The 14,732-nt window shown below is 33.2% G+C and overlaps 1 protein-coding gene across 8 annotated transcripts in view; it reads right to left on the reverse strand.

The window, feature by feature from the left end:
• The window catches only part of WDFY3 (WD repeat and FYVE domain containing 3), a 298,737-nt gene that overhangs the window by 143,024 nt on the left and 140,981 nt on the right, over positions 1–14,732 (reverse strand). For all 8 annotated transcript variants that reach the window (XM_063663839.1, XM_063663844.1, XM_054484306.2 and 5 more), the window contains 5 exons: positions 12,807–12,999; positions 10,430–10,616; positions 8,257–8,423; positions 2,529–2,996; positions 1,534–1,635 (listed from right to left, as the gene is read on the reverse strand). In XM_063663839.1, the coding sequence (XP_063519909.1) occupies positions 1,534–1,635; positions 2,529–2,996; positions 8,257–8,423; positions 10,430–10,616; positions 12,807–12,999 (1,117 nt within the window). The remainder of the gene's footprint in view (positions 1–1,533; positions 1,636–2,528; positions 2,997–8,256; positions 8,424–10,429; positions 10,617–12,806; positions 13,000–14,732) is intronic.

Consider the following 14,732-nt stretch of genomic DNA (forward strand, 5'->3'; position numbering starts at 1 on the left):
GCTATAGCAGCCACTGTCCTCTCTGCTTAGTGGCTATTTGTTAACTTTATAAAAATTATAAGATCATGAATTCAGTCTAAGTCGTGTGCTTGAGATTCAGCACATGGAATTTGTGACATCCTTTCATTACCTGAAGGCCTGTTTAGATTAGATAATCATAATGGCTAATATTATTTAAATACTTAAACTATGAGTAAAGTACTGTTTTAAATGCCTAACATCACACAGCTAGTAACATCTTTCATACTGGGAAAAGAAAAACTGAAAAGAATTGTATGAAATTGTTTGGCACTTTGGGATATGTACTAAGTGACTTTTAGTCATACAGAGTAAGCTCTCCAATTGTCCAATCTCTTCCTGTGCAACTTCTAGGTCGTCTCAAGGAAAGCTAATTTACTGAGCAAATTCCTGTTAGTCTATCTTTATTATGTTTCTGAGTATCTCAGTTAACTAAACCTAGTTAGTGGAAATAAGATTATGCATTGACAAAATGTTACTATAGTATTCATTAAAAGTCATCATACTCATTGTTTCAATTACCTGTTAAATTCATTCAAGTCTATCTTAGCATTTGCCAAAGTTGTATTAGACTAATTACTTCTGTAATTATGTGTCTACATTTTTCTTCAATAGATTCTAATCCCCAGGGAGCAAGAATGATCTTACCTTAGCATCTAGGTGTTATTCTAACACCTAGCTAGCATGGTACCTGGGATATGCAATATATTTTAAATATGATGAATGCTGAGTTTCTCTGCATTCAGGCAAACAGTCATGCATTTGTGCATGGGGTTCATTCATCCATGGCTTTCCATAACACTTAAAATATATTTCAAGCTCCTTACCATGGCCTAAAAAGCTCCCTATGATTTGGGCCCAGCCTACTAATCTGAACTCATTTTCCCTCATTATTCCTCTCAAGCTGTACTGACCTGATTACCTGAGAGTTGTTTGATGTTAATTAAAATCTCAAGTAATCTTTTTTAAAAAGCAAGAGTGATATTTTATAAATATAGTTAGGCTACCTGTTAATGACAGGTAGAAAAGGATAAAAGAGAAATTGAGACCAAAATTAAACAAAATATTTAGTAAAGTTAATTAACCTTGGAGAGATTACGTTTTATTAAAGAATCATTGTTCAGTATTTCCTGAAGGTTGTAACATCATAATACTCTAACTTGTAGTACTAAAAATATTCTTTAAATCACTGTGTAAAAAAATATTTTAGAAAGAATTTAAATAGCAACTTGAGTAAGAGTGTATCAATAAAAAATTAAAAGAATACTGTCAACACAAGACATTATAAAAAGCAATTTAAACATCATTTTGAAATAGTAACAATGTTATATGTTTTGTCATCAAGGTGCTCCTGATGGTCAAAAGTACTGCATTTTTAGGGACATGACGGGTACCATCACTGAATCAATAGTTTTTTCTCTTAAGTGACAGGAAGATTTCAGAAGCAAGAATCACCACAGAAGATGTAATCAGTGGTAATCTCCCAAAGTATTTGCTTGCGGCTTTTAAAATTACCTGCATTTGTGTTTGATCCTTGAAGAAGCACTGTCAAGGTCTCCATAACCAATAAAGCCAGGTGTTTTTGGTCTTCGACTGAACTATTATTTCTTGAGTCCCCTAAAAAAAGGTTCAAAGGTCCAAATTACAAAAGTGATAAGCTTATTTTTTGATTCTGTTTTACTGTAATAATTTCTTTATTTCTTCAGTATTCAGTTTTACCCTTAATATGACAGATATAATATAATCTCTAAAACGATGCATGTGTCCAACATTTGGCAAAAGTAGGCTCAAAATCAATATTAACAGTTTTATTTCGGTATGCTTGCAAGTGGCCGTTATCTAATAAATATTAAAAATGAAAATGCAAAGGTTAAATATATTCTCTTCACAGAGGGTTTTCCTAATAAAGGATGTCAACAGGAGAACGCTAGATTTTGATACACCAAAAAGAGAGAAAAGTTCATGAATAAAGCTACCTATTCAACCTGTATTAATTCACATTTAATACTTATTAATTGACAGATACTACTGTACTTTTATCAGATTTATCAGAGAGGTACCCAATGATAATACATTGTGTATATAACATCATTAAATATATGTATTTGCTCTGTACAATAAAAACACATTGAAGTAACTATACATTTAACTATATTTATTAGTTGTAATTAATAATAAATCTGATTATTTTCAGAAGCTTTTAAAACTTGCTCTTAGAAGCAGAAGGCAGTAGATACTAGTCATGTGGATCATACACGTTTTCCCTCAGTTTTTACCTTCCTTTAAACTTTCTCCAATACACTCATATAATTCTAGCTTCCTCCTCCCCAATTACCTAACAGAGGTTGAATGAACCTGTAAATCTTTTGGAAAATATAGTTCACTAATATGTCACAATAATACACATTAGGAAGTCATTGAAATCAATAACCAAAGAATGTGAACAAGAACAAAAAACTCTGTTTTGAACCCCTTTTCAAATAAAAATAAAGTTACAGACAATACTTTACCTTGTTCATTTAGTGCCTGAGTTGGATCCTTCAACAGGGCAGCATATTTATGCAAAAGGTTTACCATGACCTCCAAAAGGCCAACCTCCCTGAACACATCTTTAAATATGTAGTCATGTCTTGTAAACTTAAGAAGTGTTTTCATTGCAATAATGCTACAGTGATAAGAAGAGCTAGATTTTAAGAGGATACTGACACTAATAAGTTCTTTACAAGGTATATAATTTAAGCTAAAAACAACAAACTCCAGCATCTCAAAGTATTTGTTTTGTACTTCTGGGAGTTTAGAAATCTTCTCTGCAAACTGTGACAATGTGTGCTGTGACTCTAGGATGAAGTAATTGGCACTGTCGGCCATGTAAATATTTGTGATAGCATCAAGGATGATTTGGGCAAGGAAGCTGGTTTTTGCTTTTAAAAATGCATTCTGAAGAACTGCAAAGGCCTGGACGTTCCTCACACTGTGACCTAAAACAGAAAAGAAAAACATAAAAGTAGGTACTATGTGATATTTTAATGATGGCAAACTAGTCTGTTTAAACACATCAATTATTTACTAAGAACATAACCCTGTTTTCACAAAAAGTCTGATTTTTCTTCATCAGGTTCAAATCATTTAATTAAAAATAACACTGATTAAAATTTTAATGCATTATTATGAATATTTCAATTCCAAAATAGTGTATGTTGAAAAGTTAAGACTGTTTTAGAGGGAATAAAAGCATATTATAAACATCCATGCTTCAGAGTTTGGAAATGTGTGGTAGTTTTATTATCTATGAGATTGATTTTGATTATAAGGACAGCTGTCTCTCAATTTAAAAAGACTTTGAGGCTGAAGAAGTTACAGGCCTGAGAGCAGCAATAATGAAGCAGGAAAACAGGAGGGGAAAATTTTTCTAAATTCCAGTTTTCCTTTATAATTAGAACACTGTGATTTTTATAAATTTTAAGCTGGAAGTTTGTTTTGTTTTCTAGCTAACAGTACAATTTCTTCATATAGACATTTGTTAAAGCAATTTATGGCCAGCTATTCAAACATACCAAATGGGGGGAAAAAAAACTTTATACATGGCTCTGGTGAGGCAAATTAGTGATAATAATTATAAAGAAATTAAGACAGAAAGTTCTATTTGAAGTACATGAAAATAAGCAGCTTGCCTATAAAAGGAGTCCCCAGAACAATAGCTATTAGGAGTATATGGCATTTCCAAGTATGACCAAAAAATTAACATAGTGTCTGACAGAATAAGCTGGATTTTAGAAAGAGTATAAACCAGAGAACTACCAAAATTAGTAAATGGAGCAGAAAGAATGCTCAGGGCTGGGGGCAGTAGCTCACACCAGTAGTCCTAGCACTTTGGGAAGATTGCCTGAGGCCAGAAGTTCTAGACTAGCCTGGGTAACATAGCAAGACCACCTCCATTTCTACAGGAGATTAAAAAAAAAAAAATTTAGCTGGGGATGGTGGCCATGTGCCTGTAGTTCTAGCTACTCAGGAGGCTGAGGCAGGAGGATTGCTTGAGCCCAGGAGTTTGAGGTTGCAGTGGGCTATGATCACACCACTGCACTTCAGCCTGGGCGACAGAAAGCAATCCAGTCTGTAAAATAAACAAACAAACAAACAAACAAAAAAGAATGCTCAGAAATCTTGACTTGGACATTTCTTAAAAACACAGGAAATTAAAAAAATCTCCAGTCTATATATGATTTCAATTTTCTAATTTCTTGTTTATAATATATATATTTATTACATGTATGGCAAATACCAAAAATTTATCTTTGTTTCCTGTGTCTATCAGTCTATCTAAGTTTGTTTTTTGGTTACCTACATAATATAAAAAGTAAAGATGTCTGGAAAAGAATAATCAACATCTCAGCAGCTTTTCGAAAAAATAGTTCACATGATTATTAATTTATATGGAAAATCAAAAGACTTAGAATAGCCAATATGATTCTGAGAAGAAAGAACAAAACTGGACAACTTAAGTGACCTGATTTTAAGGCTTATTATAAAGCTACAGCAATCAACACAGTGTGGTATTGGCTTAAGCACAGGCACATGGATCAATCAAACAAAATTCAGAAAGTGTCTCAGATATATGTAGTCATATATGATATTTTCAACAAAGGGTCTTGGCACATTCAGATACCCATATTAAAAAAGAAACCCTTACTTTCTACCCTCTATGATAATAACTTAAAATGTACCATAGACCTTAATTTAAAAGTTAAAATATGAAACACTGGATAAAGAAAACATTAGAAGAAAACAAGAGATCTTTGTGAATCTGAAGTAAAGATTTTTTCAATAGGAGAAAAACAATCACAAAATATTATTAAAATGAAAAACTGGACTTCATCAAAATTTAAAACTTCCATTTCTCAAAAGATGCATTAAAAAAAACCCAGCAAGTCAAAACTAAGAGAACACACTTCCAAAATACATATTAAGGGATAAAGAACTTATACAGAATATCTAAAGAACTCTTATAACTCCAGTAAAACAACCCTATCAAACAATGGGCTCAGAGACCTGAACCAAGGTGGAGAAACAGATGGTGACAAAGTACATAAAAAATGCAAAACTTCATTAGTCAATTAGAAAAACGAAAATTAAAATAACAATTAGGCATTATTACATACTTAGTAGAATGTCTAAAATTAAAAGAACTAACAATACCAAGTGTTACTGACAGCATCAAGCAACTGGAACTGACATTACTGATGTGAATGCAAAAATTGGACAGCCACTTTAGAAAATACTCTGGCAGTTTCTTATAAAGTTAAACATACATTTACCATATGATCTAGCACTTTAACTGCTCTGCGTTTAGCTAAAAGAAATGAAAACGTATGTCCACAGAAAGATTTGTTTTATATAAATGTCCACTGTAGCTTTATTCCTGATAGTCAAATAAATGTCCATCAACTGGTGAAGAGATACACAAATTCTGGAATATCCAAACAATGAAATAATACCCAGCATTAAAAAGGAACAAACTTCTGATACACGCAATAACATAGGTGATTCTCCAAAGTATTACAATATTCCCCTCATTTTCATGGTTTTATTTTCTGTGGTTTCAGTTACCCATGGTTAATTACAGTCTGAAAACATTACATACAATAAGATATTCTGAGAGAGAGAGAGTGCTCATGCTCTCAAGAGAGAGCACACAACATTTACATAACTTTTATTATTGTATATTGCTATAATTGTTATATTTTACTATTATTGTTGTTCATCTCTTACTGTGACAAATTTATAAATTCAACTTTATCATATGTATGATGTGGAAGAAAAACATAGAATATATAGGGTTTGGTACTATCTGTGGTTTCAGGTATCCACTGGGGACCTTGGAACACATTCCCCCTGGTAAAGAGGGGAGTGATTAGATAGAATCCAGATACAAAAAAACTACATACTATATGATTACAGTGTATTAAGTTCTAGAAAGGGCAAAACTAAAACACACTAGTGGTTGCCAGGGCAAGGGTTAAGGTGGGGAGGACTGACCGCAAGGAGGACAAGGAAACTTTCCAGACGATGAAAATATTCCACATCATGATTACGGTGGTGATTACACGACCATATCCACTTGTCAAAACTCATCAAATTCAACACTCAATTGAATAGATTTAATGTACACAATTTACAACTCAATACTGCTAGAAAATATAAAAGACAACCTATTCCACATTCTTTCTATAATGGAATACAGCTATTTCCTATGATCTTTGCAATAATGCTAAAAGTAGGCCATGAGAAACAGAAAATTTTGAGTTATACAGGAAACTCAAAATGATGTAGCTTCACCCATTCACTTTATAGAATATTATGCCAATTTTTCTGAAGAAGAAACTGATGTTTAGAAAAGTTAGGTCACTAATGATTACATAAATTCTGACTCTTAGGGCATCATCCTTTCTAGATAGCCTTACTTTCATAGACATTATGTCACTGGATTCTCACAATAACCCTGGGAGGTGCTAGGTTATATAATTATTATCCCTGTTATGAATGAGACAAAACCAGGCAATGATATATGCACAAGATTAATTGTGCTGCATTATTACAAAATTAAATTGTTGTGATTAGCTATTATGCCAATATCAACATCACATTGATAAACCAAATGAAACAACAATAAAGTAGAAGTACATTGCTGCAATATTTTTATATTAATTCATAGAAAGAGTTAACTGTAGAATGATTAAGCTGGAATCTATAAATTAGAAGTTTTCTGAGAAGCCTCTATTTTTTTTTTGCTTTTAAGAGAAAGGGGGTCTTGCTCTGTCACCCAGGCTGGAGTGCAGTGGTGTGATGACAGCTCACTGCAGCTTTGAACTCCCGGGCTCAAAAGATCCTCCTGTGTAGCTGGGATTACAAGTGTGAATTGCCACACTATTTTTTTCTTGATAGTAAATAAAATGAAACCTTAAATCACTTAGGGAAACATGGATTTCTCCCTATTTACTGCAGAGACTCATTTAAAAGGTTCTAAACAACTTATGTACTGAGGGCACATCATATTACACTGATGATGCCATCTATTTTCACTGATTTAAAGACTGTTAATTTGTAAGTCATAACATGTATTATAAATTTAAATATGTATTACAAATTTAATACATAACATATGTATTATAAATGTAAATAACCAGACATGTTTGTATTTATTGGCTGGTTAAATTTTAAATGGAAATATCATGATCCTATTGAATACTTAGTAAGTGACAGTCATGTGAATAAAAACTATTAGAGGCCTCCAGGATCAGGTTACTCTGAAAGGATTACTGTGCATTTTTTGAAAAATAAAATACATAATAAAACTAGCCTGCATAAGTATGTAATTAAATATTATTAGGATCCAAATGTTTGGAAATCTAGACTATAAAAATTTATCCTCTGACCCAAATGAAATAATGTAACCTCTGTACTTAGATTTTGCTTAGTTTTAAATAAAATACAAGCAGTTATACTTCATGCTGTCCATAATCAGCCCCTGTATCCATGGGTTCTGCATCTGTGGATTCAATCAATCACAGATGGAAAATATTAAAGAAAAAAAAAGGTGTGGTTGCATCGGTACTGAACATGTACAGACTTTTTTCCTTGTCATTATTTCCTAAACAATACAGCAAAATAAGTACATAGCATTTACATTGTATTTGGTATTTTAAGTAATCTAGAGATTATTTATTTAAAGTATATGGGAAGACATGTGTAGGTTATATGCAAATACTATACCATTTTATATCAGGGACTTGAGTATCTGTGGATTTTGGTATCGGCAAGGGGTCCTGGACCCAATCCCCCACAGATACTGAGGGATGATTGTATGTCTTAATAGGTACAGAGATTAGGCTGAAAATTGAGTTCTATCCACGTAAAGTAGAAATGCACGAAGTGCCAACATTCAAAAGAAGTATGTTTTGATTAAATTGTTTGAATGTTAAAAAATACTGTAATATAAATCTCCTTGTTTGATTTATGATATTTTTATAATATGATTTTCAAGTATTTGATCTGCTAGATTAAAGGTTATTACTTAAGAAATACTTAAACAGACTTAAACCATTTAAAAAAAAACAAGCTTTAGGGAAACAATATATTGCTTTTATATATATAACATAAACAAAAAGTAATATACCAAAATAAGACAAATTCATTCTTTCTCTATTTCTCTCAGTAGCACAGAAGGGAAAAAACAAGACTCACCTTTGCCTGCAGGCTGAGGTACTGCAAATCCAGGCAATAAAAAGGGTGCCCCTGTGGTAATACCAGCTGGTTTTAGTTCACTGACACCATATGTTGTTAGGGAAGTTATCAGATTAACCAGATCTTTCAAGGCATCTTTGGATTCTGCCTCTTTTGCTTGTTCCAATCTAGAAAAGTATGATTTAGAAAGTATTTTTTCTCTTTGGTTGTGTTCTCAGATTTAACACAGAAAGTATTTTTCAATTTTATATGCAGTAAATAAATGTATAAAGTACTCTGGGAAGTAGTGAAAGAACACTGGGGTCATTAGGGAATTATCTTTTAACCACGGCTTTACTGAGAACACAAAATGGGTTGCAACAAATACCCTTAAAAAAAAAAAAAAAGATTTATTGGGTATTTCCCCTTAAAAGAAGTAATTATTCTCATTAAAATAAACTTGGAGAATGCCAAAAAGTAGGAAAGAAGAAAAAAGTATGATTAGCCTCACAAACACGTTTAACATTCTTATATATTTCTTAAGCTTATCTTTTTAATATGAAAAGTTTAGTTTTTACAATATTTATTCTCATACTATATACAGTATGTTGTAACCTATTTTTTTCCTTTACTAGTGCTGTATGTGTACTTCCACACATTAGTGTAAGCTTTCACAGGTAAGCTTTCAGTGGCCATGCAGAGCCAACCACACATTTGGGGAGTGAGAGGTGCAACAGCTGGCAGAATGCAAAAGCACTAATAAATAAAATCTTGTCTACATTTTGGATTATATCTTTAGGATCAATAAACATAAATGAAATTATTGTATCAGATTACCAATATTTTTAAGGCTCTTAATATCTTGCCAACCTACGTTCTCAAAGGATGAATCAATTAATACTCCTCTAGTAATGTTAAGTGATTATTTCATCAACTTTCATATGTATTTATAAATTTGCATATATATGCAAAATGACATTCTTAGGGGTTATCTAATATCAACTAGCAGCAACTAGGTTAAATTGGTGTTAGAAATAACAAGTTCTGGCCAGGCATGGTGGCTCACACCTAAAATCCTGGTGCTTTGGGAGGCTAAGGCAGGAGGACTGCTTGAGGCTAGAGTTTGGCACCAGCCTGGGCAACATAGGTTCTACAAAAAAAAAAAAAAAAACAAAATATAGCTGGGTCTAGCTACTTAGGAAATTGAGATAGGAGGATCTCTTGAGTTAAAAATTGTATCGAGCTATGATTATGCCACCACACTCCAGCCTGGGAACATAATGAGACCCCAGAGGGAGGGAGGGAGGAAGTGAGGAAGGAAGGGAGGGAGACAAGTAAGTTTACAAAACAGTGGTGTCTTATAATAGATCAAATGAATTAAAAATAAGTAATGGCCCAAGAATAGCTGCTGAAAAATGGTATCTTCTTCTTAAGAAAATCTGTAACCAGCCACTTTCTAAGTATGTGCGCGAACCATTTGAAATGGAAAAGGGGGTTAGTAACACATTTTGAAATTATTAATTTGTTTCATATACACAGTTGTAAGGTTTTATTCCATCTACATAATTATTCTTATTATTAAGTACATTAATAAAAAGACTAGAAGTACTATAAAATAAAGAACCAAAAATATAATTAAGAAGAGTTTATACTTTAAGAAGATATTATTTAGTTTATCCAAATTCTTCTCCCTCAGCTACTAAAGAGCAGATTTATGCTTCATATCTAACCTCTGACTTCATCATGCTTGTGCCCTGCACTTGGCAATTTAACTCTAAATTCACTTTTCCACTCTGTTGGCAGAACAGGAAGGCCAGGTGTGGTGGCTCATGACTATAATCTCAGAACTTTGGGAGGCCGAAGGATTGCTTGAGGCCAAGAGGTTGAGACCAGCCTGGGCAACACAGCGAGATCCTGTCTCTATGGAAAATGTTTAAAAATTAGCTGGGTGTGGTGGTACGTGCCTGTAGTCCTAGCTACTTGGGAGGCTGAGGTGGGAGGACCATTTGAACCCAGGAATACGAAGCTACAGTGAGCTGTGATTGCACCAGAAAAAGAAGGGAGTAAAGCCAGGTATACATTAAATAAGTGTTTCCTTAATTTGCTTTTCCTATAACCCCAAATCACATTGTTTTCCTTGATAAAAAAGACTGAGTAGACATTTAAAATATATTCTTAAATTGAGCAGTCTTACCTAAGCAAGAGATCACAAAGAAAATTATATCCTTGCCATATCCGAAAATCATCCAGAAGTGTTTGGGAAACATCGCTGGAATCTTTGAGGAAACAAGAAAGCCCAGCAAACATTTCGACAATTTCTAGGGGAGACAAGTCATCTGATTGCTGCATATTCTGAACACATGTAGATAAACACTCTTTCTCTGTAAGAATAGATAATTACATAAATATGCATTATTCCTGACAATCGCTTAAAAATTTTTTAATTGTTAACTGTTGTTTAATGAAACATTAAATTTTAACATATCTGTAAAATACTATGAGATAAATGTAACACATTCTAAAAGTCAATATGAGTCATATGCATCGGGAAAGCACTGCCTCTAGGTAGTAAACAAAGGATAATACAGAAATGTGTTGAAAAACAGTTGACATGTATGTACATGTAATTTTTTCACATATTTTCATGTTTTATCATTAAACAAATGGCCACTGCCAAATGATATTTTTGATCTTTTATATTGATATAGTAACAAGATGAAAAAAGCAAAAAACTATCTTCTAAGTTTAAGAAGAAAAATCTAGTCATTAGTTAAAACTTTAAGTTAGAGAGAATATATAGCCCGGCTAACATGGTGAAACCCTGTCTCTACTAAAAATACAAAAATTAGCGGGGTGTGGTGGCACGCGCCTATAGTCCCAGCTACTCAGGAGGCTGAGGTAGGAGAATCACTTGAACCCGGGAGGCAGATTGCAGTGAGCCGAGATCACGCCACTGCACTGCACTACAGCCTGGGTGACAGAGCGAGACTGTCTCAAAATAAATAAACCAATAAATAAATAAATTAGACTATAGACCAATGAGATACAGCAATACTTTAGGAAATACAATTTTTAAAATTTTATTTGTATATTACTAGTTTAAAACACAGTTATATCTTATCCCTGACTCTGAGGATTTGTAGCATTTCAAGGAAGACTTTCACTTTCTTATCTTTGGTGATATGTATTTGTATAAAGAAACTCACTGTTACATAACAAAAGCTAAGATTTAACAGAGGAATGGGAGGAAATGTGTATTTAATAACTGACTCATATTAGGTACTAGCTTTCACATATATCACTTAATAAATGTAAGTGAACAAACTGGTGTATTAATTATTTTGAAAGAGTTTCAGGACAATAACATCAGGTAGTTCTCGACTTGATGATTTGACTTAAGATTTTTCTACTTTATGATGGTGTGAAAGCAACATGTATTCAATAGAAACTGTACTTTATGTACCAATATAAGCATTGTTTTCCACTTTCAGAACAGTATTCAGTACATTACATGAGATATTTAATACTTTATTATAAAGTTGATTTTGTGTTAGATGATCTTACCCAACTATAGGCTAACATAAGTGTTCTAGCTACTTTCAGGGTAGGCTAGGCTAAGTTATGATGTTAGTAGGTTAAGTGTATTAAATGCGTTTTCGACTTGCATTATTTTCAAATTATGATGGGTTTATTGGGACATAACCCCATCATAAATTGAGGAGCATCTGTGTATATACCAAATAAGCAGATTGCTTGAGATGCTAAGGCAATTGTCTCCTATACAGACATTTTAAAAGATAGCTGAATATTACATATACTTGAAACCGATAGTGTCTTCTTATTGCTGATAAAGAATCCACCTAATTCCATCTATGCTGCATAAGACAGATTATTACCTAGCAACTTATACAATATCTTCAGAAAGACTGGTTACAGGATATCAAAAAAACTTCTCTTTTTTATTCAGTAAAAGAAGAGAGAAGAACAGGCTGTGACATAGAACTTTCATTACACTATGATTGAATTTACACAACAATGAAATTTTTTTAACTTTTAGAAATATCCATTGTTGGCCAGGCGCAGTGGCTGACGCCTGTAATCCCAGCACTTTGGGAGGCCGAGGAGGGTGGATCACGAGGTCAGGAGTTCAAGACCAGCCTGGCCAAGATGGTGAAACCCTGTCTCTACTAAAAATACAAAAATCAGCTGGGTATGGTGGTGTGCACCTGTAATCCCAGCTACTCAGGAGGCTAGGGCAGAGAATTGCTTGAACCCGGGAGGTGGAGGTTGCAGTGAGCCAAGATTGCGCCACTGCACTCCAGCCGGGGCGACAGAGTGAGACTCCATCTAAAAAAAAAAAAAGAAATATCTATTGTTCAGAACTTATGAGGAGAATGTTTTACATTTGAAATGCCCCACAGATGAAAAAAATCTTTTCTTTTCTCTTGGCAAATTTATTTTTTATTTTAAAGAACAAGCTTTAGAATACTGAAAGATAAAAATAAATCTATTATTAAATGAAGAAAAGTGGAAGAAATTTAGAACACTTAAATATATAAAGCGATATTCACCATGAATATACTTCACTACATTGACACTAAGACCATGACGAGATATGGTCATGAGGACTTCTCCAGCACTCTTTCTCCAAGGCAGGTTATAGGGAGGGCACCAAGAGGTTATTGCACTGAATAGAAGCTGGAGATCATCTTTCTGAGCCAGCTCCTCCGCAGGGGAAACAAAACTGCACAGTTTCACTAAGATCTAAAAAATAAAACAAAACAAAACAAGAGTGTATAAGCAAAAATCAAATAATCTGATTTAAAAATGGGCAAACGAGCTGAATGGACTGCTCTCAAAAGAAGACATAGAAATGGCCAACAGGTATATGAGAAAATGCTCAACATCACTAATCATCAGGGAAATGAAAATTAAAACCACAATAAGGTATCACCTCAAGCCAGTTCGAATGGCTATTATCAAAGATAAAAAAGAACAGATGCTGGTAAGGAAGTAGAGAAAGGGGAACTCCTATATACTGTTGGTGAGAATGTAAATTAGTACAGCCATTATGAAAAACAGTATGGAGGATCCTCAGAAAAGTAAAAATAGAACTACCATATGATCTAGCAATCCCACTACTGGGGGTATATATCCAAAGGAAATGAAATTGGTATGTCAAAGAGATAGCTGCACTTCCATGTTTACTGCAGCACTATTCCCAATAGCCAAAATTTAGAATCAACCTAAGTATCCAACAGATGAATGGATAAAGAAAACATGGAATATATATACAATCTAATACTATTCAGCCATAAAAAAGAATGAAATTTTGTCATTCAAGGCAACGTGGATAAGCTTGGAGGACATTATGTTAAGGAAAATAATCCAAGCACAGAAAGATGAATATTGAATGCTTTCATTCATATGTAGAAGTTTAAAAAGTTCTCATGAAACTCATGAAAGTTTCATGAAAGTTTCATGATCTCATGAAAGTAAAGAGTAGAATTTTGGTTACCAAGAGTGGATAAGGGAAGGCGAGTGGGGCAAGCTAAAGGCTGGTTAAGGGACACTGAAGTACAGTTGGGAGTAAGTTCTAGTGTTCTATAGCACTATAGGGTGAATATTATTAAAAAAACAATTTATTGTATATTTTTAAATAGCTAGAAGAATGAATTTTAAATGTTCCCAATGCAAAGAAATAATAAATGTTTGAGGTGATGGATATATATACGCTAGTTACCCTTGATTTGATCATTACACATTGTATACACAAAAATTATTACACTGTGACCTATAAATATGTGCAATTATTATTTGTCAATTAAAATTAATCATGAAAGTTAAAAAACCGTAAGAGTGTATGCAAGTAAATAAATGGCTGATTATGTTATGACAGTAAACTAGTCCTACTTATATCAGCTTATTTTTTAAAGAACATTTACTATCCTCTCTTCACCCTAATATTTTTGCATACCTTGGCTTGAAACAAGATAAAATAGCATTGCTTTTCCAAGTCAACATTTTATTTTTCTAACTTAGTTCTTTAATTTTTAGTTTGCCACAGGCGAAATGTAATTTTCTTCTCTAAAAAGGACAGTTTTAGAAAGAAAAGGAAGTAAAAATAGATCTTTAAAAGCAAAGAGATTTTGAAATTGTTTCAATTTTCTATACAAGTAATAGAGGATATTAGAATAATATAAATAATCTTCATTTCAGTATTTTAAATCTAGTTGCCAAAAACCTAAAGTCTGGCTTTCAAAGAAGACTCAAGACTTCTTAAGTACTGGAATGAGAAATTATTCTTTAACTGTGATTTGCAGAATACACACTACACAAGAGCACACACCATTAAGAGCCTGCCACTTGGGAATTCAGCAATGGTTTCTGCCCTCAATGGGCTCTTCCTTCTAATACCAGCTCAGGTTAGGAAAAGTTAACTTTTCTTCTCTTTGCTAAATTTTCTCATCTAAATATTTTTAAAAATATATAATATG

This window comes from Pongo pygmaeus, chromosome 3 (genome assembly GCF_028885625.2).
Source record: "Pongo pygmaeus isolate AG05252 chromosome 3, NHGRI_mPonPyg2-v2.0_pri, whole genome shotgun sequence".
NCBI lineage: Eukaryota > Metazoa > Chordata > Mammalia > Primates > Hominidae > Pongo > Pongo pygmaeus.